This window comes from Falco naumanni, chromosome Z (assembly GCF_017639655.2).
Source record: "Falco naumanni isolate bFalNau1 chromosome Z, bFalNau1.pat, whole genome shotgun sequence".
Classification (NCBI taxonomy): domain Eukaryota; kingdom Metazoa; phylum Chordata; class Aves; order Falconiformes; family Falconidae; genus Falco; species Falco naumanni.
The window spans coordinates 12,463,757-12,491,729 of NC_054080.1; the positions used below are offsets into that span (position 1 = coordinate 12,463,757).

Sequence of the window (27,973 nt, forward strand, 5' to 3'; positions counted from 1 at the left end):
TATGTTTCTGCTTCATTATGAAGTGTAGCTCACTACCCATTATCAAAGTAGCAGTCGCCTGGAAAGTCATTAATATGCAGGCATATTGAACCAAGACCTGAAGACAAACACTAAATAAAAACAGGACACTTGCAACCAATGTAAACAAGGGTGAACATTCATTTTTACAGATTCCTCTACATGGACTGTACTGTTGATAAAGCAGAGATGAACCCTACCAAGGGTGGGGAAAAAAAAACCAACCCCCAAACAGTCCTTGCTTTACAGAGAGGTGTTTCTGAAGAGGGAGGAACAACGATTTAAGTGGACTAAAACAAACCAACTGCCAGCAAAAGCTACATTATTAGTTGTCCCACTGGTTTAATGAAAAAAAGATTGATCCACTCAAACACCAATTAAGTGTTCAAAAATTCCTTTAATACAAAAATTCCACAGCAAAAAAGTTACAAAGGACTACCAAGACAGTACTAATGTTACATTTACTATAATGTTTCACTTTGGCCTTCTAGCTTTGTCTACACTTGTAAACATGTTTTTACCTTACTTGTCCAGAGGACAGCATTAAGACTTCATGCATGCTACAACTTCAATAATTTGACTCAAGGTATGAATTCACCCAGGCCAACTATGAGAAGGTATAGTCTAGCCTACATCCTCATCCAGCTATCAATAGAAGAAACGCATTTAAGAAAATGCAAAACTATTCACTTTGCAATTAGCAAAAAGAAAAACTTTTTTGATCTATAGCAAAATGTTTCTCACAAAATAATAATTTATTTTAAACCACAGTGTTCAGTACAATGTAAACCAAATATTGTGTCAAAACCACAGAACATCACTTCAATTAAAATATAAAAATCCCAGTGTACTCTGACACCACTTTTTGGCATTATACAAGTCCTAGGGAGTGATGGACACAAATACTGAAGGGTACTCTAGTAAACCAATAAAACTAGTTACATACTTAACATGCCACAGAGCAGTTCTGACAGAAATTACACAAATTAAGTCACTTATCTACCCCCCTACTTGCCCACTTTAATAAAAAGTTATGCCTTTATGGAAACACGGCTCACGTAAAGCCTTGGCTTCTTTAAAACCTTTATATCCTGATGAAGACTAGATTCTACGTCATCTTACAGTTCAGCTTCTTCCACTCCAGCTGACTTACAAGGCTGGATACTTTTTTGCCCTCCAAGAGCATCACATACTCACCTAACCCAATTAATTTCATTTCGATGATCTTATCTTCCCCTTCCATGCAAACCACTCAGACATGGTTTGTTTTTAAAGCCTACCTGTCACATCTACTTCAGCATCTTCTCTACTCTCAACAGGAGCGTATCATCCAGTCCACTACAATCTCTCTCCTTTAAATTTACACTAGAGTCTTTAATCTAGGTTTTGGTTCCTTGCATTCTGTTAAATCATTCATGTCCAGAGCTCCTGCTACCATACTGTCACCCCAAGGTTTATAGTCCAGGCTTTACCCTTCTGGCTCACACTATTAAAAAACTGGCCTTTCCTCACTGCCTCCAATATTATGGGGTTTCTCCCACGTTTTCTGGTTCTGCACTGTTTTGCTTCCCCTAATTATATATCTCATAATACAAAAACTCAATTCAACCACAATCTTAGTATAAACAACTCAAAAATTAACTCTGGCTTTCTCCTGATCTCTCTTCCCCTAAGGATTACCTAAATTTAAGTCTTGTGACTAAACAGTATCAGGTACATTTCAACTTGTTTAAAACAAGCAACATACACAATTTATATCTTCCACATAACCTCCTTCTCAGTCTATCATTCTGTAATAGTCCAGACAGGAGCCTGGGTGCCATCTTTTAGGAAAATAAAAAAAAATAATCACAAAACAAAGGTTGGAAGGCACCTCTGGAGACCAGCTACTCCAGCCCTCTGGCTCAAGGTAGGGTTAACTAGAGGAGGTTTCTCAGGAGCATCCAGTCAGCCTTTCCTGTCTCCAAGGCTGGATCCTCCACAACCTCTGGAAAGCCTGTTCCAGTGTTGTACCATGAAAGTCTTCTTTTGTTTAAAATTAGTCTTTCATTTTAACTTGTGCTTGCTTTCTCTCATCTTGCCACTGGGCACCACTGACAAGAGTCTTGCTCAGTCATCCTCATGCTCCACCACCATCCCAAAAGGGTATTTACACACATTGATTGGATCCCCCTGAGCCTTCTCCAGGCTGAATAGTCCCAGCTCTCAGCCCCTTCTTGTATGCCAAATGTTGCAGTCCCGTTATCACCTCTGTAGCCCTAAGCCTGACTGGCTCCAGTATATTTATGTGCATCATACTGGGGAGCCAAAACTGTGCACTGCCCTCCAGACACAGCATTACTGGTGCCATGTAGAGGTGAATGATCACTTCTCTCAACCTGCCAGCAACACAGCACAGGATACTGTTGGCTTTCTTTGCCACAACAGGCACACTGCTGTTCATAGTCAAACTGGCATCCACCAGCACTCACAGGTTCTTCCTCTGCCAAGCTGCTTTCTAGCCAGCCAGACCCCAGCCTGTGCTGACACATGGAGTTACTCCTGCAAGGTGCAGGACTTGGCATTTTCCTTGGCATGAGGTTCCTGTCAGACCACTTCTCCAGCTTGTCTGGGACCCTCTGAGTGGCAGCACACCCACCTGCTGTATCAGCCATACATCCCAGTTCTGTAATGTCAAACTTGCTGGTATGTCCCATTAACCAGCTCATTAATGAAGATGTCAAACACTACTGGCACCAGCACTGACACTGCCTATTGTCCTGTGCATGTCAAACTTAGAAAGTGAAAACCACTGAAGCAATGCTATCACAAGCCATAATTACCCCATCTATGCACCGAAATTTGGTCCAACTTTAAGCAGGAGTTGGAACTTAACATTGAACAGATATTTCCTGCCTGAAGCATTTCTATTTCATTCACAGTGTTGAAAAGCTGACTCTCACCTCTGCCTCTAGGTTATTAGTCTCAGTCACTTGTGTGTTCCCATACCCTGTCATTTCCCTGTGTGCCTCCCCAGTAACTGTACCTGACCTCGTATATTTGCATTGCTATCCTTCAGATTTGCCTCTGCTACAATGCTGTCATCCACTTGCTCAGTATAAGCAATCCATCAAGTTCTAAGGATTTAACACTCAACAGCAAGTATCTTAAGGTTTCTGCATACTGTCTGTCCTCAGTGCACAACTGTTGGGGGAAGGGTTACTGAGAGGAACAGCAGGAAGATGAAAAAGTTACCCAAGATCAAACAGAAGCCTCACATAACTTCCCAGCTTTTCATGCTTCTCTAGTGTCCCAGTTTGTGGTCAAACATCCAAGTCCTTTTTCACTTGCTTCTAACCCTCTAAGAATTTCCACCAAAAAAGATTACTAACACAGATCATGGGCTTGCTCCATTCGCTGTTACACATATACAAGGTCACAGCCAACAATCTATCGTTAAATTTACCAACATTTTACATCAAGCTTGTCACAATTACATAAGCTGAAAAAAATATTTACCCTAAGGCAGACAATCTGCATGGAAAATTTAAGCATATGTGGTTCAAGTTCAATCAAGATTCAACTAAGGAAGGAAGGAAGACAAACCCAAGAACATATGTGGCATTCTGCATGTAGCTAGACGTCTTCCAGCCACATCCTAGAGAAGCCCCAGTACAATCACACTTCACAGTTTTCTGTTTGTTTATCAAGAAAAGAGAAGGGTACCTCTTATCTCAGAAAGAAGTATTTGCATTATCTCCAAAGTCTATCAAAATGTTAGTTCACTTATGCTTGGTAACTATACTAGATTCTATAGATATATACTAGATCCCATCCTGGCTCGTATCCGTGACAAGACTGCCTCTGAAGCACTTCCACAAACCAAAGAAAATGCAACCATTGATGGCAAAGTGAGTAACTACTGCTGCTTTTAACAGCTACTTTAGCCAATCTATTGCCAGATGCTTACACTGTAAAATACAAGTCAGCCCAAAGGAAAAAGACAGCCCTACCAACAAAGCAAAAAGGTTAAAAGGAGATGACAGAAGACAAGCAGAGGGGTCAGAGAACAGAGAAAGGCAAGCCTGGACACAAATCATGGGCTGAGCAACAAGGGAAGGACAGAAACACGGGGTGACAAGACAATCTAATAGGGCCAAGAGAAATCGAATTGTTATTTTCTTAAGAACGAAAGGTCACAATTACTATACAGTAACAGACTATCAACCAAAAGATCAAAATGACTTCACATAAAAAAAACCCAGGTCAAACATTGGCTATGTGGGTCTTTTTGTTTAGGTTTGGAAGCCATGTTTAGAAAGCTCTTCAACATTGCAGAAGTACTTCAGGAAACTTGAGTTTTAAACATCTGTGCAAACAATTTCCTCCTTGTGTGTATATGCATTACACTAAGGCTATTAATTACTTTTAGTTACATTCAGGTGTTTTATTACATATATGTTGCAGAAGGTCTTGGGTTTCACTCAGCAGACAAAGCACAATGGGCCCAGTTATATCCATGCCACGTGAATGCAGAATTCATTATTTCTTCATTTACTACCATAGCTTATAGACTATTTTTAAAAGCTAAAACCAGCAATATGTTTATGAATTAAATGACATGCACTGCCCTTCCCACTTACACCTGGGAACCAAGACAACAAACCACCTCAGTATCAACTGTTGGTGCCCTGAAGTGATTTATATTGAGTGCTATAATTAGAATTGCTACTGACAACTGTTACGAGAGCAATGGAGAGACAAAACCAGAACACACAGCTCCATGAGTTCGGTTTTGTGGACCAGGCAAACAAAACAGCAAGATACAAACAGCTTAAGAGATTTACCAAACACTTTCTAGGAACTCTGTGGCAGAGGCAGCATTGAGTGTCAATCACCGAAGATTGAAGTTGACTTAACTTAAAAGCCATTCCTCAGCCCCAGAATAACTTTACAATACACATCTCTACTTAAGTGTTCAAGTTGAAATAACAACAAGCAGTGAGAGAATTATTCAGAGAGAAAATATAATACCTTTCATTCATTTCTAGACTGAAGTCTGAAGACACAGTAGGGAAGTGAGATCAGATTGATCATGCTTAAAGGCATTTTCTAGGTTCTGCAGGCTTCACTTGCCAGCTTTGTTTCCGAAGGAGGCATACCACATTCAGTAAGCTCCTGTCAGCATTAAACTAGAATCATTTATTATGAAATACAGTTAAAACAGCAAATCAGCTGCTACATATCTTGATAGCCAGTGATGCACAATTGCAAGATGTGTTAAGAATGCCATAAACCCCAATAAAACAGCTTTAGTTTTGTTTTGGTTGTTTTTGGGGGAGTTGGTTGGGTTTTTTAACCTTCCCCCCCGATTTCAGAAGACTTCTGTTCCATTCTTCGTATGTCCTTAGAATGAAAGTCAGTAAGAACCATTAAATAGACTTTAGCACATTTAATAGACTGCTAAAATATAAAAATTTACTCCTCAACTTCCAGAACAACACTTCAACCAATGCTATAAATCTTTTTTCCTTATTAGCACATCATACACATGGTCTTCCATTTCAGGTTAGGTTTAGTTCTGAAAGTTCATTTTAGTTGCCCAAACAACTACACCACCAGAGATAGTTTCAGTCAGTATACCAGATAATCTTCAAGACTGAACTCTTCCTACTGGATCAGTTGATGGCTCAACTCCAGCTGAATAGCCTATATGCATGCAAGGAAGGGTCTTAGTCAAGGTCCCAAGTTGGGTATAAACTTGCTGATAACTCAGACATGTCCAATATCACAGCCTTACTATGCAGAGTAATATATGCAAACTGCATTTTAATTACTAGCTATAAAAACCTGCTATTTGGTCCATGTTTATTGCACTTGCTTCACTGACTCAGTACTAAGGAAGGAGCACCAAACCAAGACCCATTTCATAATCACATACACTAGACAATTTATGAAGATCAGCCTTTTCACTTAACAGTGCAACTATCTGCATTTTATTGCTTCAGCCCACCTGTCTGTTTTAAAGGAATATGAAATCAACACACCCTACTATACTTATTTATAAATCAAGACCATCCAAAGTGGGGAAGGGCAGTACAGGAAAGAGGTGGCAAGAACCAGACTTTACAAATGCAGTATGGTAGAACAGACATCCTTCCTCAAGTGAAGCCTTGTACAGCACCTCAGGTATCCAAAACCTACATCTTTTAAAGCAACTACAGCACAAACCAACACAGCTGAAATGCTGTCATGACCTTAACAGCTGACAGCACTTCAAGACAAAAAAAGCTTACTTTCTTTAATAATCCCATTTATCTACTTAATTTAGACATGTTATAAGCATTTTGCTAAACCAAACATCTAAAATACCGATGGGGAACCACAGAGGCATGTCTGCCTAGGCCACAACAGCTTTGCTGACATGTTTCAACATTGTCTTAGCACTTCAGTGCCACAGATCAAACCCTTGCAACTCAACAGTTAACCCAGTGCTGACCAAGGACAAACAGCCCCTACCCCAGTGACTGTTAAAAAATGTTGAACCAATACTGTCCATAAAGAGAAAACAGGAAGACTAATTAGTTTTGTCATTCTTTACCTTCTTTACTTCCTGTAGCAGGTACAGTGTAAGCAGTTTTCAGTGTATGACAAGTACACATAATACATCCTCCCACGGATATCCATTAAAAGGAGAGTCCATCTGTAATCGAGGATCCCTTCATGCCTCAGTGGTCTAGGAAAGGATGCTGCGTGCTATGTCTGCTGGCCCAGACAAAGCAGTCTCTGTGAGATGGGGGGAACTTGTAACAGTGTCCAGCCACCAGAGTTTTCAGGCCACAGCATTAAAAATCACCCTCTGTCTGGAGTCCCTTCTCGGCAAAGGCACTCCAGCAGTCAAAGCAAATACAGTTAATTATCCCCTTCTGCTAATTCCCTTCACAGTGGTATCTCACTTGCAGGACTGGGCCATTCCTACAGACACCATTCCACCAGACAACCCCACAGCCCTCCTCCTTTGCACTGGGCAGCACTTACAGCTGGCATAGGCTCCAAAGTCATCAGAGCAGCACTTTCTCCAGCCATTAGCTATATCCCACCAGCTCCAGTTCCCAGCACCACCACAGCCACTGTAAGCACATCTCCCTGGGACTGCTGCTGTAAGTATCCAGCATTTCTTTAATTTCACTACAAACCAAGGGCAGCTGTGTGGTCACACTGTGGGGAGCAGCAGTCCTATTCCCACCGATCTGCCAAATCACTGTAATTGGGGCAGCTCCTCTACAACAGCCTGCCAACCCAACATAGCTTGCAATTTGGTCACTTCAGTGCTACCAGCTGCTCATCTCTGACCAAGACCCTCCTTTTCACAAAGAGTATTAAATACCCCTGTCTCTGGACCTGCTGAGACAGTAGCTCAAGCGCTCTACTGGAAACACTTTTCTCCAGAAATCTTAGAGGCTGGGACATGATCACCACAATTCTTACCCATCCCCTTCACAGCTGGCAAGGTTTTCCACCTGTTACCACATTTGTTTGCATTAACTCTCCATGCACAGTATGTACACTTGTTAACACAGATTCCAATAACAAAAAAACACAACTCCTTCCAAGTTTCACACCACTGCAAATACTCCAGCCCTGGGCTACACCAGGTCCAGCTGCTGCCTGCCTTCCCCACCAATTACTGTCACAGGCAAAACAGTCAACTGAGGAAATTCTACTTAAATTATTGCTAATTAAAAGGCTACTGATTACCAAATTGGGTATTGAGAAAAAAAAACCACCAACCAACCTTTCAGACTTTTGTCCTGCTCCCCCAAGTGGGAGGTCTTAAGTCTTCAGAAACCTTTCCTCCCCACCTTTCTATGTGAACTGTGCATGTTTCCACTGCTCCTTACACTCAGTTCCTCCCAAGCCCTTCAGTGAGGTGACGCAGGAGGTGAGGTTCAGTGTGTAATGATTCTTCTGCCACACCTTACTTCTTACTCATTTTCCTCCACTGCTGGCTGCTGCTTAACTGTTACTCTGCTCTAGCAGGTGTACCTGCTCTGAAGTGATTAACCTGCAGGTTGCAATCCCTTCGGCTGAGTCTCTGCCCCAGTATAGCTCTCCCATGGGCTGCAGTCTCTTCAGGGGTGGGTCACCCACAGGCTGCAGTCCCTCAGGGCATCTCCAATCCAGCACAGGTTGCCCACAGGTCACAGTTCCTTCAGGGGTATGTGTACTTGCTCTAGCTTGGCTTACCTGCAGCCCAGAGTCCATTCAGGAGCGTCCCTGCTCCATTGTACAGCCTCCACAGGCGGCAGTCCCTTTAAGGGTGTAGCTCTTACGGCAATGGATTGGTTGACAATATGTCCCCTTCTATTCTCTCCTCTCACATCTAAGTGTACCTCATCCTTCTTCCTCCTGTTTATTCCCTCACAAGTCTTTCCCCCAGCTCCATTTATGTCTCCTGCCCCTCACAGCTGCCACCCTTAAAGCTTTATGAACAGCAGCACCACATACACACACCTGCTAAACTGAGGTTTTAACATGCAATGGGCTGTTTTCATCAGCTTCGAAGCTGTTCAGAATCAGCTGTGCCCACAGTAGTCCACGGCCTCTTCCCCCACCAGGCACCCTTGCAGCTCCCTAGGAGTGAAATCCTGCCATTTGTGCCCAAGACAACACATACAGCTAGTTTTCAAGACAGAAGATAATTATAAGTAGTAAATAAAAGATCTAGACCAAACCAGAGTACAGAAAAATGGTTAGAGCTTGTAAGTGAATTCACATTTTAAAAAAACCCAGAAGAACAAGGCAACTATGACCAAGGGCAGCAGTAGCAAATCTCTTATCCACCAATTCAAGAGGCTTTGCCTTCAGCAAGGGCTGGGATTTATCACAGATACCTATCACATGCATGTGGAACAGCAAGAAAGGGGAACAGATAAGCACAAGCACAGCAAACAAATTCAGGTATTTTCTAATCCCTGCAGTGATGCAACAGCGGCCTTTTATTTAAGGGAGTAAAAACACAGTCCTCTATGAAAGAGAGATGTATTCTTCGTCCTTTCCCCCACATAACCACAGTCAATTCCTCTGCCAAGCTCAAGCTTTTTTTCCCCTCAGCCACCAAAATGCAAACATCACTCAAACTCTTCAAGCATTTTTCTTCAGAGTTATCCAAGAAGGTTCTGGACACACACTATACAGTTCTTTTTGCCGGTGCAACCATTACTTCTCAATAAAAACTGTACTTATAGCTAAAATTCTGCCAGGCCGGCACCGGGTACCGCACTACCCGGGCGGCGGTGCCGCTCGCTCGCTGCACGGCTAGCACGCACATTCCGTCCCCGCCGGCGCCAGAGCCCCGCTTCACCGGCGCCCCGGCGGGCACCGCGCCCCGCTGCCGCAGCCGTCACGGCGCAGGCACCCGCGCCCAGGGGGCACCTCCGCGCCCACGGCGGCCGCGCCGAGCCCACCCCCGGGCGGGCGCTCCCCGCACGCCGGCCCAGGTGCGCCCCGCCGGGCCCCGCCAGCGGGAGGGCGGCGGGCGGCGCCCCGTGCCCGGCATCCGGGGGACCGGGCGGCGGGGCAGGCCGTGCGCTGGCGGGGGACGAGGCCCGCTGCGCCGCTCCTCAGCAGCCGGGCCGCCCTCGGCGCAACGGCGGGGGGCGAAGTGGAGGGGGGCGAGGAAACAACGCCGGCGCCCTCCCCGCCCTCGCCGCGGCCCGCGCTTACGTGTAGATGATGGACATGAAGTGCATGAGCCAGAGCACGACGAAGAGGACGAGCCCGAAGATGGCGAGTCCCTCCAGGGCCAGGGCCAGCACCGCCATCCCTGGGGCGCGGCGGCCCGAGCAGGAACCGCCGGCGGCGCGGGAGCGGGGCGCGGGAAGGCGGCTGGGCGGCCTGCCTGCCTGCGTGCGGGGCGACGGCTGCCGCGGACGGGCTCGCCAGGTGCCTCCTGCTGCTGCTGCTGCTGCTGCTGCTGCTGCTGCTGCTGCCGCCGCCGCTCCCCTGGCCCGGCGCCCTCCGCGCCGCCGGCCACTCGCGCACTGGCGAGCCTGGGGCCCGGCCCGGCCCGCCCCGCCGCTCCGTCAGGCGCAGGCACCGCCCGCCCTGCGCGCCGGCTGACACCGGGGAGGCGGGGCGGGCGGTCACGCGGCTGGCGGCGGCGGGGCGGGCGGCTCGGTCCGTTACGGCGGCGCCGCCGCCCGGCGCGCAGGGCGGGGCCTGGTCCGGGGTTTGCTCCGCTGCCGGCTGCGTGACCTTTCGAAGCACTCCTGCCCCGCCAGGGCCTTGCCGCCGCCGCTGGGGAGGCCGCAGCCCTTTATCCGCAGAAGGCGGGCGGGGGGCGGCCGGTTGTGGCCGAGCTGATCCAGCACAGATGAGCTGATCGGGCTGTGCAGCCTTTATTATATTTTATTTATTGTTCTTGAATCAGAACGTATTCTCGGTGACCTTGAGTGCTGCGGGCTAGGATTGCCGTTTCCAGCTCCGGTGCGCACCTGGAGGCCCCTGCTGGTGCCGGTACCCCCCCCCCCCCCCCCCCCCTCCCCGGAGCCGACGGGCTCCCCCGGCGGACGCGGTGCTGCCGGCGGCCCTGCTCAGTGGTGGAGCAGCTGGTGGCTACCAGCCTGGGCTAGCTGGGGACCAGAGAATGAAGGAGGCTGTTGTTCGTTACTAATCGTCTAAGCCATCTCTAGTCTTGCCTGCATTTCGTTACAGTATTTATAGCAATTCCTATTACTCTGATGTTGCCCCTGTTTTTTGAGGGAGTTCTTCCCAGCAATTCTGTTCATCTCTTACACTTTACGCTAGCGTTCCGGATCTGAGGTCAGAAACATCGGCTTCTCTCTTCTGCTGATTGTGTAATGGGCAAACACGCATTGCAGTAACCGTTTTAAATTTAACCCCATTAATATGGGGTGTGCTGTGGAAAGGTAAAATTACTTGAGCCTATGTGTCAACATACTGAGCTTGCCAGATGCAGGTCAGTTCTAGTCTGGAAGAAGCACAGCTTTACAGAAAGAGATTGTGGTCACCTGTACATGAGAAGGCACAGTTTTTCCTGAGGGCTCTTGACCAGTAGCACAAGCTGAACATTGCTGTGTATGCATGCACATCTCATAACAGATTTCTTCCACAGCTCTCAATTATTACTGCAGATGAGGGAGTGTTCATAAATTCTGCCTAAGAACTCGGTCACGTTTTTATAAAAAACATTCTAGTCACCGTAATGCTTTGAAACTGTAGAAGAATTAGGTTTCAAGGCAGCTCTAGTTGTGTATGAGATGTTAGAATGTGGAGATTGAAAGGCAACTTACCGTCAAGAAAAGCTAGGCTCCCACATGATGTGGCAGGACATTTAAATCAAAAGCACAATTTAAAAGTACTGATAACTGGCAAGAACAGATGAAGTATCAGTGCATCCTAGAGCCGACACTGCCTGTGTATTCTGTTAGTTCCTACATAAATCATGGTGGCCAGCAACATACCTTTACACTGGCTTCAGTGTTCTCTTTAGAAAGTAAAAACTTTATAAAAATTTAGTTTTCAAGTAGAATAAATAACTGTAATTTTGAAATTCTCCTATCACAGATGGTGTCTGTATTCCATTTGCAAAATGGAATTTTGAAAAATTGGAAAGTGGCAGTCCATTTTTCATTTTTCTGTTTGTTCCTGCTGTTAGTCTAACGATCACATTTATATTGACTTGAAATTGCCTCAGTGAACTTTATATACATTTTTAAGCCATGATTTTGGTTGTCATGCTCAATTTCGACACTGTTGGAAGACTACTCTAGCCAGAGAATTATGAGCTGATATGTATAAATTGTTAGAATATAGCTGATATTACCCTTATCTGGTTGGACTGCATCTCTCTTCCAAGGCAGAAACAGCCTATGCAAAACAGTATCGTGCATTAAAATAGGACAATACAGTGAATTTAGGAAGATTGAGGGCTTATCTTTAATAGTGAGTTGAGCAAATAATCACAGTTTATTAAACTTTTTCTCATTTTGAAGAAGTATTGAGCTGAAGCAGTAAAGCTTATTCTTTGTCCTAGTGGGTGTTTACCTGGGAGATTACATTGACAGGCTGCTTGTTTTGCAATAGTTAGGCTCGATGGCTCCATGCAAACAAACTTTGCTGAGGCTTCTTCATAAATAAAGTGAACAAAGGTTATTTAACTTGCTGTTGGCTCCTATACTCCAGCAAACCATACCGATGAATTAGCAGTCCTCAAAACAACATTATGCAGGAAAATGCCAAGACGGCATAAATAACTTTGGTTTAGCAAAGGAACCATCTTTCTGCCGTTCCCCTCCGGGACAGCATTCTGTTCTTCTGGCTTTGTTGTATGGGGAGAAAGGACTTATCTCTCGTAAGGGGTTTAGAGTAAAAAGCTGCAGCACCAGCACTCAGGTTGATGTCTGGTTTAAAATCACAATCTCCAATGTACTTTGAGGAGATTCATTGGGAGCATGGTGGAGGAAAGTCAGGTAGGTCAAGGCCTTCGATCTGAGTAACTTCTCTAGTCAAACCCTGCCATATGGATTCTTTAAGCAGGTATCTTAAGCTTAGTGGGGGGAAAAAGAGTAAGGGTTCCCTGGAACAAGGAGCCATCTGGAGCTGTGACAGTTCAGTTGTAGAGGACATGCTCCTGGTCTCCCCTCTGTTAGTGTGGAGTGCAGTGATTCACAGAGAGCAGTGTTCTTCAGATAGTACAAATCTGCCGCCTCTTCAAAGATGCCTCATCGTGCCCCAGAGGCATGATACACCCTGGTGTTTTAATCAAATGCTTTGGACTTACGCTGATGTGTACTGTGTTTAAATTAAAAACAAATAAAATACCAATCCTGCGATGTGCTATACAGCTACTGTTCTTGGTTCATTCATCATTTTGCCAAAATATTGATGAATTTAGTTAGGAGTGCTTGAGTGTGGCTTTGTTGCAGACTGGAAAAGTTTTAATAGAAATCTCCTTCCTAAGGGTCCTAAATGGCCTAGATATGAAACTTCTTGTTCCAACAGCAATTATGCAATATAAACATTCTTATGTCATTTTGAACTGATAGAAATGCATATGTTTATTTAGAATATTTAGATCATTAGCAAAAGAACATGAATGTGTTAACCTGTAGTGATGCTAGTATTAGTTCTGAGAAGACTGTGGAAACCAGACTGACAAAAGTTTCTCTAATTAGTATAGTATATCTGTAGAAGCTTAAACCCCTACACAGATTTTTCAGTTTCCTCCCAAACCATCAGAGTTTCTGTCAAAACCCATCATTTACATAAGCTTTGAAGAGAGAAAATTGTGATTTAGTTCTCCATCTTCAGGTGGCAAAACGGTTTGTCACCTGAATTCCTGTTAAAAATGTATTTTACATGGAGTGTTTCACAGCTTGTGTGTGCCTTTGTTGGTACTTCCAAGTATGCGCTCCCCAGTTTACTGTGCTATTACTGTTTCTGTTCAGAATGATATCACTGAGGTTCTGGGCAAATAGAAGGCAAGAACAAATTAGCTTGCTCTTGGTTTTGTGCATTTTTCTTTATGAAAATATGGAAATAAGGGGACAGACAGTGTAAGTTTTCCCTGTGCATAATGATTAGATCCATTCATGCATCTGCAGTCTGAAACTGCTTTGTAAAGTACCTTATTATAAAGGGAATATATATTGGAATTGTTTTAAGTTTTAATAATTCAAACTCTGAAAAGTCTGCCTCCAAGGCCAAGCAGGATGTTGGATATGTATTAGTAACCTTTTATTAAAATACCTTTTTTATTCCTTTTATTTGAATTAAATCAAAGAAGTGCATATATTACTGCTCAGCATATTTATTATTATACAAACATGCTCTCTTGGAGCTTCCTCTTGTCTAAATCTTTATTTAGATGATGAAAAAAAAGTATGCCGCCATTAGTTGGATTTGATATAGAAATGTATCAAATTGCTCTCCACCTGTTAGTCTTCCTGCCTAAGTGAGTTCAGAATTTTATTCAAATCTTAAAGCACTTGTAAGTATTGTGGAAAAGCCTCTTTAGTAGGGGGGAGAGAGAGAGAGACCAAACTTATTGGGCAACTCTACCAATATCCTCTTTAATTTGGCAGTAACAAGCTATATAATCAGCATGTGTAAAGCGGCCCATGCGGTGTAAAAAATGCAGTTCTAGGCTAGCCATAGCACTGGCTGTCTCTCATCTGGTAGAGCGTCTCAACAAATTAAACACCAGAAAAATGAAAGACACCAGAGCTCTTACAAATGCCCAAGAATGGAAAAGGTAAAACCAACATCTTGCAGTGAGACCTCAGAGTATAGACCTGTGAGGAATGAGGCTTCACTACCTCTTCAGAAATCTTTTTGGAAGAGAATGTGAAAGCACTTTAAAAAAAAATAATCTCAAACAATATTGTAAGTTCCATGCAAATGTTTCAGTTACATGGTATCTTTCTTGAGAAACTGATGATCCAGGTCTACACTAACCTATAAACCTTCTCCCAAGTATTGCTGCTGAAAACAGTTATGCTTATGCAGTCAGCATTAAACTATGGAATATTTGGAAAAGAATTAAATTTAGGAAACCAAAGTAAGTAATTTCACAGTGTCACGGAATAGTTGAGTTGGGAAGAGGCCTCTGGAGATGACCTACTGCTCAAGCAGGGTCAATTAGAGCAGCTTGCCCAGTTTGGAGTCTATCTCCCGACTTCGTTACTCCCCCAACCAGGTATTTGTGTACATTGGTAACATCCTCTGGAGTCTCCTCCAGGCTGAATGATCCCAGCTCTCTCAGCCTCTCCTTGTATGTCAGATGCCCCAGTCCCTATGTCATCTTTGTGGCCCTCAGCTGGTCTCACTCCACTGTGTCCATGCCTCTCCTGTAGTGGCAACATGCATACCAGTGCAAACCAGAATGCTGTTGGCCTTCTTTGTCAAAAGGGCATGCTGCTGCTTATGGTCAACTTTGTGTCCACCAGCACCTCCAGGTCCTTCTGTGCAAAGCTGCCTTCCAGACAGTTGGCCTCTGTGTGCTGGTGCCTGGGTTTGTTCCTCCCCAGATGCAGGATTTGGCATTTCTCTTTCTTGAACTTACATGGTCCTGTCAGCCCATTTCTCCTGCCTGTCAAAGGCCCTCTGGGTGGCAGTTCGCCCATGTATGGTATCAGCTACTCCTCCCAGTTTTGTATCATGGGCAAGCTTTCTGAGGGTGCATCCTGCCATTAACGAAGATGTCAAACAGCATTAGCCCCACTGTTGACCCCTGATGCACTCCAATATGACTGGCCTCCAGCTGGACTTCTTGCCACTGATCACAAGGCTTGGGACTTGGCTGTTCAGCCAACTTTCTGTCTACCTCACCACACCCTTATCTAGTTCTTATCTTGAATAGTTTGTCTATGAGGATATTATGGGAGACAGTGTTAAAAGCCTTGCTAAAGTTCAGATTCACAACATCCAGATATCACTCCTCGTTCACCAAACCAGTCATTTGGTCATAGAAGGCTATCAGGTTGGTTAAGCATGGTTCCCCCTGCATAATCCGTGCTGATTACTCCCAATCACCTTTTTGTTCATCGTATGTTTAGAAATTGTTTCCAGGGACTGAGGTGAGGCTAATCAGGCTGTAGCTTCCTGGCACTAACTTCTTGCTCTTCTGGAAAACAGGAGGGACATTTGCTTTCTCCTAGTCCTCAGGAACCTGCGCTGATCTGCCTGAGCTTTCAAAGACAGTCAAAAGTGCCCTTATGATGACATCGGCCAGCTCCCTCAGGATGTGTGCATCCTAGATCCAATGGTTATATATGTTTCCAGTGCAGTTCAATGTTCCCTAACCTGATCCTCCTCCGCTGAAGGTAGGCACCGAGTACTTCAGTCTTCTCCATGTCCCTTGTCACTAGGTACCCTCCCACCTTCAGCAGTGGTCCCACTCTTGAGGCCCAGCAGAGCTCAATCTTCCTTGCATTTTAATGGCTCTTTCTCCTGCCTTGCCCAGTCTTCTTGTCCTCCAGATTTCTGATTCTCTTTCTATACAAACTTAGTCAATCTCTCCTTGCTCTGTAGACTATGTTCTGCCATGTTTCACAGGGATCTGTTCTCCAAGGCCCACCTCCATGCATGTTTGCTCTGTCTTGTCCTCTGTTAGATACAGCAGAGTTTCTTTTAACTTCCAATTATCAATGAGCAAGACCAATGTGGATTTGTTATAAGTAAATGTTGACAGATAATTTTTCCATTTTCATCTGTCCTTTTTTTTAATTATTCTTTACCTTTCCTTGTCTCCATTCATTTCTGTTGTGAGATTTTCAGGTCAAGGATGATCTCTCTAACATGAAAAGACATTATTTTCCATTATGCAGACTACTACAAAAAAATCTACACACCAGTGTTTTCTTTTGCTTTTAAAACAATGTAATGTCCTATAAACAAATTACATGCTCCTTCTGGGGAATATCATGCTATGCCCACCTCCAAACAAAACCATCTGGCCACAGTATTTCAATTATTGCTGAGCCACAGGCTAAGGAAGATGGCCAAGTCTCCCTGTGTGGTGATCTAAGAACAAGGGGTGGGGGGTGGTCATCGGGGGTGAGAGCATCTGGCTGAAACAACTCAATATCTGTGATATTTTTCACACCTGAAGTTTTCCCCGTGGAATTTATGTGAATCCTTCATATACAAGGATATCTGAGGTACAAAAGGAAATGGTGGGTGCGGGTGTGTATATGTATATATGTATATATGTATTTGTAGGCTCAGGTTTGTTTTTTTAAGCTGTAAATCCTCTAATTTTGGGGGGCTGGCTTTGTTTCAGAAATAGTCTCTGCATTCCAGTGTTTAAAAGTCACCCCTCTAAGGAATATTAAGCAAACAACTTCCCTTTAAGAGCTAAGTCTATTTGCAGGTATGTCCATGGAATTCTACATGCTGATCAGAATATATGTCAAAATATAATTGGGTTTTTATGACCAAAAAATACATTAGAGCAGTACTGAATATGAACATAGAGAGAGAAAGCATGGGTCATTAAGTCTGAAAACATTTCACTCTGTTTAGATAGTGGTTAAAATTTATGTTTTTCATTAGTAGTTCTCAAGAATAAACTTTGATTTTTTCACAAGTATCTTTAAAAAAAAAAAAAAGTTATTGTTCATTATCCCAGTCAGATACACCGTATGCATGGACTATTCACTCTGTCTCTAATTTATTTTTTTATTCATGGTGCTCAAATGGCCGTTGACATTACCTCATAATGATTAATGTCTGGTATGGACAATTCAGTTTTATAAAGGTAAGGAGGAGAATCAAACAATATTCCAGATTGATTAGATGATAGGTAAATCTTGCATAACTTATGGAATAGCAAGTATTCATTCAATGGAAGAGTGTCTGAGAGTTTCCATCAATACAAGCATTCTTGTAAATAAAAATCTCCCATAAATAAATGCTGAGTGCAAGTTAAAAAGCACACTACCAATAGAAACATATAGTCAAGTTTCTTTTTCCAGTTGTTGGACCCAAGCACTCAAGGTTATTAGCATGTAGTGATCTTTTCTGCAGTGAAACTGTTGCACTTTTATTAACCCAGTCCAGGGCAGTTAAGAGCAGAATTTCAAAGAGAAAGTTTTTCGGGGAGTTAGGAACTAAAGGCATGCAGCAATGGCTAGAACGGGAGGGGAGAATGACTTTGGTCTGGGAGCAACAGAACAGAAACTGGGGTCAGAGGATCCCCTCGAGCTAGAGGACCAAAAATGTTAATGCTTTTGTAAGCTGAGAGCAAGAGCCAAAAAGAGTGAAATCAAGGGAAAACAATAGAGGGAACAGAATCCATCCACAGAAGCAGCGTGTTAAGCAGTGATGTCTCATGACTGAATATGACACTAGTTTTAAAATTAATGTTTGATGCTTCCAGCAACAAATATTTGATGCTCCAAGAATATGAGTAGATACAAATAATATAGCTAGATGTACCTATAGATACCAACACAGACATTAAGTCCTTAAGAAAGCAACTGGTGCACTTCTAGGCCCTAACACTGGACACCTATGGTACAAAAAATGGTGGCTGGGGTGAGAGGTGGTTCCCAAGTTCAGTGGAAGCAGATCCAGGAGCAGCTGGAAAGCTCCCAGTTCTTTCTCACTACTACAGCCATGAGAACCTGGAAGCAAAATGCCTTGACCAGGAGGCGACCAAAATCATAAAGATGTTTTTGTCCTTATCAAAGCACCTGAGCATTAGAGGAGTGGATGAAATACGTGCTTTAGAAAGGTATCTGGCTTAGAAATCAGGTTCAGCCCCACCTTGAAGCAGAGTGCCTGTCAATTTCTCAAGTGCACAACTGAGACATTGACTACAAGATATCTCTTACGATTGAATGTAGTCATCAAGACATCTCACAGTTTCCTACCCATGTCTCAATGGCTAGAATCACAGCATACTCCACTGGCTTCATCAGCGGTATGCTTAAGGAATGTCTCTTGCCTAAGTGCCTGAGAAGATACGAGCTGTATTTGTGTCTTTCCCAACCACTGCACAGTTGCCAAGCATTCAGGAATCACTGCACTCCCGTGTTGAGTGCTGAGATCTCCTTCCTGATACCTGTGAGTATTTGCCAGCAATCTCCCAGAATCTGAATGGAGGTGCAGACTGAAATGAAAAGAAACGTTATGTACGAGTAGCCAGAACTCCCAAGACATCCGTTCTACCTGTATGCTTGGTTCTCATCCCAGAGAGTCACAGATTCAGAGCAGGATTCGAAGGGGCAGTTTGACTTGTCCAGTCTTTGCCTGGGTGCTGCTAAAAGAAGCTGAGGACAGTGCAGCCTGAGGACAAAGATACACCGCTAAAATTGTTAAGAGGAAAAATAATCTGGCTTTTTCAGAGTGCTCTTTAAAAAACTATTTTAGTGGCTATTATTTCAGTGTTTTATGAACGGTTATTTCTAAATAGTTAATAACACAACATTTCACTTGATCAAATATGAATTATTCCAGAGTTGCTCACTTAGCTTTTACTGCTGTTTCTCCATTTTACCACTTCACTTTCTGACATCCCAGTTTCCTTTTTCTGTGAAACCAAGCTCAAAAACAGAGCTTTATTGACAGAAACTTGATAAAAACTTGATAAAAAGTAAATAATATTTCAGCACAACCCTAAGCAGGTTTTTCTGATTCTTTCTCAGGAGCACCTCTTACTAACCATGTCAAGTGCAGGTACACAACCTGCAAAAGCAGTACCTGCATTTCTATACCTGCTGTTTAAAGGAGTTGCAAGAACAGGCCCCTGTACCTAAGAAGCTCTGCTGTCCCAAAATGTGCTTATAGCGTAGTCCAGAACTGCTTCAGAGAAATGTTTTGTTATGTTTTTTTTCCAGCAGGATAGAACCACTCTCTTGTGGGCTTGCAGTTGCACAGCCATTTTCACATTTATGTGATGTTCTTAAATGTTCTCACCATGCTTGCGCAGATCACAGGGATCATCTATTCTGAGCTATGCCCATTTTCCACAGTAGTTACAAGCTCTGGCTTTGCACGGGGACAAGCACCCAGTTAGAAGAAATGTCAATGAGTAACTAACATGGTGACCTGACATGTGTGAGCTGCCAAGTTTCCTGTGATGTCTTTGTGGTCCTTTGTATTTCTGCTATGCTTATTTAATTACCACTGTCACAGTGAAGCAGCTGTTAAGTGGCTCAGAAGACTAATAACATTGAGTCTAGACAGGCACAGTTTGAAACCAGAGTTTTAAGTTTCTCTTTAGATAACCAATGTTATCTGAGTTTCTGTTTCTAAATATATTCAGCATTTCCATAGCATTTTAAGGTTCTTGGCAAGTAAAAGATCATCTTTAGTTGTGTTGTTACATCCTGCTTGACATGCATTACTCCTTAAGAAAGCGGGGAAATCTGATGGGGAAATTAACAAGTTTCAGCTACCACTTAAGGCCATCACAAAAGCCCCACAGTTTAATGCTCTTCTAAATTTCTTTGCAATGGCATATTCTTGTAATTAAGAACACAGAAGGTGAGAAAGAAGGCTGAGCTTTGATGCATTACAAAGGAGGCAGCTCTGAGAAAAGTCTGAGAACTCCTGCTTTTTAAATAGTGTTTTTATAAAATTCTACACAGATTTTTCTTTCCCTAAGCAGAACATGTTTTTATTTTTTATTGTAAACTTTACGTTCTTAGGTGTTGTGTGAACTGGGTCCGTACTGGGAACTACTAGTTAGAAGAGATGCAGGATTACTAGAGCTCTTAGCATCATGGTCTTTTCATGTAGTGACTTCTGCTTTTGCTCAGGAATTTTTTTCCCAGTTCAGTTCCTGTCATTGACCCAGAGAGTGACTTATATAAAGATGTACAGACAGGAATTAATTTGATTTGGTATGGATGAATGGCAGAATGGCATCCAAAATTATGCCTCTGAAATGGAATATATACTCACCTGCTTCTGGAATCAACTGCCCTTAGCAACCACCAGTGTCTGTCATCAGGCATGCTTACATTTGTAAGAGCAGCGTTTTGCCAGGAACAGAAATAGAAGCAGCTGGTTGCTGTTGTGTCAACATTGGTTGTCAATCTGGTTGTGTCAACCTGGACATCAAGGAAAAAACAGTGGGACAGCTGCAGGATTCATCAAAGTTTTGTCTTGTTCTGGACAAGTCTGTTTCATGTATTGAAGAAAGTGAACAGATGACTGAGCAACTTCCCCCACTTTCTTTCGAGACCTCAGCACAAAATGTGAAAGTGAAAGCCACAGGGTTAGCACTTGATTTTGTCCTTCTTCTCCTCTGTCTGTGCCAAAAAGCCCCGTGTAGACAAAACTGCCCTTGAATAGGCCTTCCCTTGAGTAGGCTTGGTTGTTGTGGAAGTGTTGGCACCATGTCTGGGAGACACAGCTGCTGTGCCCTTTGCCCGAGGACAAGAAGTTTGGTCCTTCACCAGTAAATCACAACTGGGTGGATTTTGTGAAACACAAGTGACAGGTTCATTCTGCATACTCACCACCATGAGTCATCGTTTCCCTGCATCATGTATTCCAACCCCATGGTGTCAGTGTAAGGTGTGACTGAGTTTTGGTAAGTAGGAAGCAAGTGTCTACAAATTACTACATCCTCTGAAAGGGGCTATTACAAGGTTGTATCTTCTCATCCATTTCTTAGTGACTTGCTCTGTTTTTTATTACAGTTAAAGGTTCTTTTCAGGCATGTAATTGTGTAACTTTGGATATGGAAATACTATATTCTGTTTCAGTGTATCACACCTTTACAGACCTGGGCATCTGTAGAAACCATTAGGCATTTTGTCTTCAGCTGACTCTGTACACCTACCTGGAAACCTTGCCTTTGCCCTTTCTTTATTTTTCCTTCTGAAACAAAAAAGAAATATTACTCGGGCAACAAATATTGTGTATGTGTGCGTGTGGGGGGGTGCAAATATCAGATAGGGCTAAATGGACAATGTTGCCCAGCAGCCTAAAGGCATTCGTTTTCTTGCATGTGTGTTTGTGTGCTCAATACTGCCTTGCCTTGCTTTTCATCAGGGTGTGACATGTTCTGTTGCTCAATGAGATGAGAAACAGGAGGCTCAGGAGGCTCAGGAGGCTTATATCATACACACAGGTGTGGCTTCAAAAGAAACTCCAGACTATTTCCAACAGGAACTTAGTCGCCACTGAGTCTTTTCACAGTTATCTACCCACAAGAGTGGAGCTGGTAAACAAACTCCCATGGGACAATAAAGCTATGCATGACATGAAGTAATCAGTTTTCCCAAAAGGCAAAAAAGAAAAACTTGGACTTTTCTGGCTGCTTCTGATATTCACATACCCACTCACTCTTTGGTTAGAGGGATGTGTGGCCAAAGAAGCTGGGATGGATTGACTACAGTGCTTCTCTCCATCCATAGGTAATAGGGAGCAGGTGCTAAATCCTTCGCGGGGAGTAGGCACACCATGCAGGGTCTGAATGCAACCTCCCCAAGCATCTCTAGGGAAACCTATTACTAAGAAGTCAAAGCACAGGCTGTTGGTGTCCTACAGGCAGGGTCAGGCACAGTGATAGAAGTTTACTAAGACGTTGGCAGGTTGTAGCTCTGTTAGCATCAAGGCTCCAGCAAGAGAACTCCCAACTATTCTTCTGGATTTGTTGACTACAGGTATTCAATCTCGCATGGAGACAGCTAAATATCAAGACAGTGTGAAAAAGTTGCCACAATCAAAGTCAATTGGTTAAGGAATGTTTAATTATAGTTGTCAATACTTCTGCAATATTTACCTAATTATGGAAAAAGCAACATAAATGACTCTGCTATGTTTTACCATATCTGTTAATATTTTCTGATTTACAGGACAGATACATAACTAGGTCCTGGGTTCAGGGGTGGATAGGATGCTATTATATGTTCATTCGTGCTATTATGCATTAAATATAGTGTTCCATGACCAAGTACCACTAAAGCAAACAAGTAAGCAGCATGTCAAGAACTGTTGTGAATGGTGTCCCAAAAGGTGCTTCCAGACTGAAGCAATGCACTGTCAGTTGTTGGGGAGAATTGAACCCTGACTGCAGTGGATCTATGTTCAGTTCAAACTGTAGTTTGACAATACTTTAAAAAATATTTTAAAATATTTAAAAATAGCTTAAAATAAGTCCATGCTGCATGCCCACAGCATTACTGAGATTTTCATTGTTTATCCTAGAAATTTTCTGAAGTTTTAAAGAAACCTCAGTGTACCTTCTTCTGCAAAGACTGAAACAGAACAAAACCATATGCTGTCTCATGAGTCTCAGTGTAGTATCTGAAATATAGGACGTTTCACATCTGATCATGTTGAATTAATTTCATCTTTTCCCACTTTACCTATACATAGGGAATTGAACCTTTGCTCAACACATTATTATTTCCATAAACACAACAAACATGAACAGCCTTCCTCATATATATTGTTCCTAGGTTTTACCCACATTTCTGAAGGTTAGGAAAATAATTCCAAAGGCTACCATTTCCAATTAACACAAATTACAAATGTGCAATGTGATAGAACCATGTTATAATTCATGTGGCTACTTACATGCAAAATCTTCTAGATTCTTTACTAAAATTTCATTTCTACTCTATGTCATACACTCTGTGGTACATACTACACAGAGACCAGACAGTTCCTCAAGGAGCTTCTGGTCAGACTTTAGCCATGATACTATGATACTAGAAAGACAATAAGCAAAGAAAAGGGGATAAATAAGGGAAATTAAGGTTACAATGAACATAGAGTTAGTTTTAATAGAGTGGAGTATAGAGATGCCATCAGAAATCCATTTCATAGTCTGTCTACAGCAATGTAACAAATACAAGAGCATATCTTAAACCACATGTTTAAGCACAGTAGCTGAATCAGTTTTGTTACGATAATTCTGGAGTATGTAAGAATGCAAGTAGTAGCAGTGTACTTGGAAATACAAACCATACAAAATTATACAAGTGTTATTGTATTAGAGGTACAAAATCCCTTTCTTACACACCATTAAATTAGGGCTTTATTTGAAATCATGTCCTTCTTAAGAGAGCAACCTCTGTGTCCATTTGCACTAGGCACTTTTCTGGGTTCTTCTGTTTTTTTCCCAGCTGAAAAGCAAGTGCAGTTTCAGTGAATGCATTGGTTGACCAGTGAAATGGTTCTCAGAAGCTTCAGAGTATTTTATCAGCAAAACAACAGTTTCAGAACATGGGAGATATTAAATATTTGTTACAACACACTTAAGACACTTACTGATTCTGCAGGTTAGTGCAAAATTGAAGTGTTCTGCAAAATTTTTTCATTAAAATAGAATTTCTTTGTTGTACTTTCTAAGAAAGTTGCTAATATTGCATGGTTCGTACTGCTGGCTCCAATAAATTGAGGCTTTTTTTAAGAGACAAGCATGGAGAATAATTTTATTTTATTATACTGAGGTCTGCTTCTTAGTTTAGTAGCTTGATACTGCAGTTCTTTTCTGATATACATAAGATACCTCAGGTGCTTTCCCCCTTTTGTCCCAAAGCTTGCTGCACTTCTCTTTCTAGCTCACTCATTTTACTGAATGGGGATCTGTATAACAGCCAGCTTTCCCACTCTCATAAAGCACCAGATCTACCTAATGTACAGAGGTTCAGAGGCACTGTGCATTCTCTTTGGAACTGCAAAGGAGACAACATTTTAAAAAACTCTTCTACCCAAGAACTGTGCTCATATTCAGTGCCGAAGTGACAACAGGGCTTCTCCGAAGTAGAGAGGTAATACGAAGTGAGATACTGGTATTGCAAATGCCGCACATCTTTTTCTGTGCCATATGTAGATTACTGACTATGGATTCAACATTTGGCTTCCCTACCCTTAACATCTGGGATGTCCCCAAGCAAAATAAGTGCTCCCCAAATACTCTGCTCTTTTTTGTGTGCTGTACTAGCTGTGCACTCCTCCTAATTCTCTTTTTCATGAACCTCAATCCTTTCACATGCGGATATAAGAGTAAAGTGCCCATCTGACTTGGAAGAGCCTGCCCTTGCCCTTGCCTTTTACTGTGCTGCCCCACACCTGCCCCGTAGTGGACACCATGCTCTGAACCTGCTTTTCTGTCTCTCTCTTCAGAAGATCACTCCCATCTCACAGCTGGAAGAGATCCATTCCCGGGAAATAGGGCATAGGTGACCTTAAAATAAGAGAGAGGGAGATGCCTGCTTGAAAACAGAAGACTGAATACTCTAAAAGTCAGCAAGAGAGGCTTGTCATAGTTTGATGTGTTTTATGTAGGCACCTTGAGTAGTGAAATCAGAATGAGAAGCAACGTTTTCAAAGAGCTAATTTGACCTTAAGAGCCTGAAGGACCTCAAGACCTACCTCTCCCCAGGAACCCTGCTGTCTAAGCACTCTCTTGTGGCCAACACTCACTTTCAGATACTTACACGTGCATTTACTGACACAGCACATAGACCCTTGTTCTCCTGCTACTCTCTGTAGCTTGAGGCTGAAATTTCCAGCAGTCCAGTCACTTTGTGCTGTGTTCCTGTGCAACATTCAAGAGCACACACTGGCTAAACCTTGTGATATGACCAAGTAATTTTTCCATTTCAGTCCAACTTAATCTCTCTTACTTCCCATTTGAGATCCCTTTGCAGCCCCTTGATTTCTGAAGAGAGCTAGCCAAGGCACTCCAGCCTTGGTGATACAAATCACAATAAAATCAAGTACATCGTAAGTCATACTTAAAATACAGTGTTGGAGATTGTCTGCCATAGGTGTGGGCCAGGCAAAAAGAAGATCATGGTAGCTGCAGGCTCTCCAGGTACTTAGCTCTGGAAGACTAGCTGAAGCTCAGAAAGCCTCTGGCATATTCCTGCATGCTACAGGTCTGCTTAGACCCTCCTTAGCACACACAGCTTGACCTAGCTTCCGTACCATCCCCAGCCCTGGTCTGCTGCAGGGAAGCGTTTCTGAGGAGATCCATGGCTCAGAAATCTGTCTTCTGAAGTGCCTGCATGGAAGAAATCCTCTCCTGGCTAGATACAGGATTTTTTCAAGCCCTTTTTTATCACTCTTGCCTTAGGTCTGTTATAAAGGAGAAAAGATCGCACTCCACATAACTGCAAAGAGAAGGGGGATTCCGTAGCAAAAAAGAGGATGAAATTAAAGGGTGGTAAAGCATGAGAACAAAAAGCAGAGGTCAGAATTTAAAAAAAAACACAACACAACCACAACCAGAAACAAAACAAGAAATGTTTGCTGTTACAGAACTAGCTTGGGTAGGCAACAGGAAAAGTGGATCAAGTCAGGGAGGTGCAGCCCTTCATAAATCCTGAAAGTCACCAGAATATGTTGTAAGAATGTCATTCTTACAACAAAATATGTGGCAAGATTGTTTGGAAATATAGCCATGTGCTGTACAGGCTTGGGGCACATTGTCATTTTTTACAAAACCCATGTGTATCTGGCTTGCAATAAACACCGTGTGTGCAGCTTACCGAACATAGAAATTCTGATCACTGCTCTGCAGGCTGGATTTCTCACCGAAATGAATGAGCAGCCTGCTGGCACAGCAATGGGCAGGAATGTTTGGCCCATCGAATTACATGTTTCTGCTGATATGTAATGAAGTGCAGCACTAGGAGTCATTACTGGCTAAGAGCTTTACTGAGAATATCAGCAGCATACACTTGTGTATCTCTAATGGCTGTGATTATGATGCACAAGTGCCAACCAGGCCATCAGCAATACACGGGGCAGAAAACAAACCTCTCGCTCCTTCCCTAAGGTTCAACATGTATTTCCTACTTTTTCTTCCAACTGATATCCTTTTATGTTGTTGGGTTTTTTTAACTTTTATTCTTGGACAGGACTGAAGTGCTGTACTGATTTGCAACCAGTTCAGAATGGAGTAGGGTTTTGTTCCAGTCCTCCAGTCAGGGCAGAGCTTTGGGGTTTGTGTCACCAAGACTGTAGTTGATGTCATCCCACCAGAAGCTTTTCCCCATTACAAACATTAACTTAAGTCCTAGAATTATGCGGTCTGCTTGTCTTTAGAGTTATGCCTTTAAACATCTTTGAGAAATATTTCCAAATTTATGCCCAGGCTTCACTTTGTTGCTGCATGCTAAGCCCCTCCCCAGATGGTAGGTGGTATTTTAATGCTAACACTCCATTGGCTTCCCCTTCTACATACGTAGTTGATTTCTGACAAACCTTCTTAAAAGTCAGATGACCATATTTATGCAGCATATTTTGCAATTTTAACTCTTAGAAAAAAGCTAATCTGCATCACTGGCAGAGAACATAAATTCAGATGGTGTGAAACTTGGTAGTGCTTAAGCAAAAGCTGACCACAGCAGTCTGAAGTGTGTGGCCAGTGAGACCATGAATTTTGGTTCCAAGCAGATGAAATTCCTTGGCTGTAGCACAGGAGAGAATGAACAGAAGAAATGCTATTCACAAGCAGTTTAACTCAGTGCCTGGGAAAAATGAAATGACAGCTGTTTGGCTGATGGACATGAGAAAACATTGACACTAGATGCCCTGACCAAGATGTTAACTTCTCTCTACTATTCTACATCTATTTGGCATTATTGGATTTTGATTGTAGGCAGAGGCCTAGCATTCCCAGAGCTGCTCAGCTTGGGGAACAGACATACATTTTAGAAAGCGAAGACCTTTCTGTGTGGATGCAAACTTGAGAATAATATATGTTCCCATACAAACAGAAGTGACTTAAACTGATACCATCCATACCAAAAACCAAACATTGTCAGCGCTGTAATTATTTACACGGCAGTACAGGTATCAGAGAATTTGACTGTAAGAAGCTAGTGCATTTTACACTCTCTTATCTTGCCCAGTGTCTTGTGATGCTTTACTGTCTCTATGGCATTTTGATGAGTCCAGATGACAACAGGATCATTCTGTCCATTTCTTGCTTGTATAAGGGTGTATGATCATGCAGAAACTTGCTTCACTAATTGCACAGGTGAAGCAACCGTGTCCCATTTCCTGTAATACCAAGTGTATTACTATCTGTGGAGCTCTGCAGTTTATAAATGTTGCTACAGCTTGCTAGCAGAACTACATCAATCACAGTGTCTCATAACTGCTCCGTATAAAATTGTTCTCAGGTGCCAGGGTGTGTTCAGGAAGGCCTGGGAAGAGTACTGCCCAAACTCACGTTAAGCAACAGTGAACAGATGAGTTGCCTTCTTTTCCTTCACTTGTATTAACAAACCCTGCTCCTGCCTGCATTTCCTGTACAGACCCTGACAAGCCACAAGCAGACATTGCTGCAGTGCTGGCCTGCCCTTGAAAATCTGCCAGGAGTGTCTTAGCATTGTTTTCATGGGCTTACTTTGACCTGAATTGATTACTATATTGGGTGAGGGAACAGTAGAAAGGGCACTTGAGGAAGCAAGTTTTAACTGTGATCTTTTCCTCCCTCCGCTCCTTTTTTTGTGCATATTAACATTAA

At 42.9% G+C, this 27,973-nt stretch overlaps 1 protein-coding gene across 1 annotated transcript in view; it reads right to left on the reverse strand.

The window, feature by feature from the left end:
- UGCG (UDP-glucose ceramide glucosyltransferase) overlaps window positions 1-10,040 on the reverse strand; it is a 34,170-nt gene extending 24,130 nt beyond the window's left edge. Inside the window, exon 1 of the mRNA XM_040579550.1 lies at window positions 9,724-10,040. Coding sequence (XP_040435484.1) covers window positions 9,724-9,821 — 98 coding nt within the window. The 5' untranslated portion in view covers window positions 9,822-10,040. The remainder of the gene's footprint in view (window positions 1-9,723) is intronic.
- Between the last annotated feature and the right edge of the window lie 17,933 nt (window positions 10,041-27,973).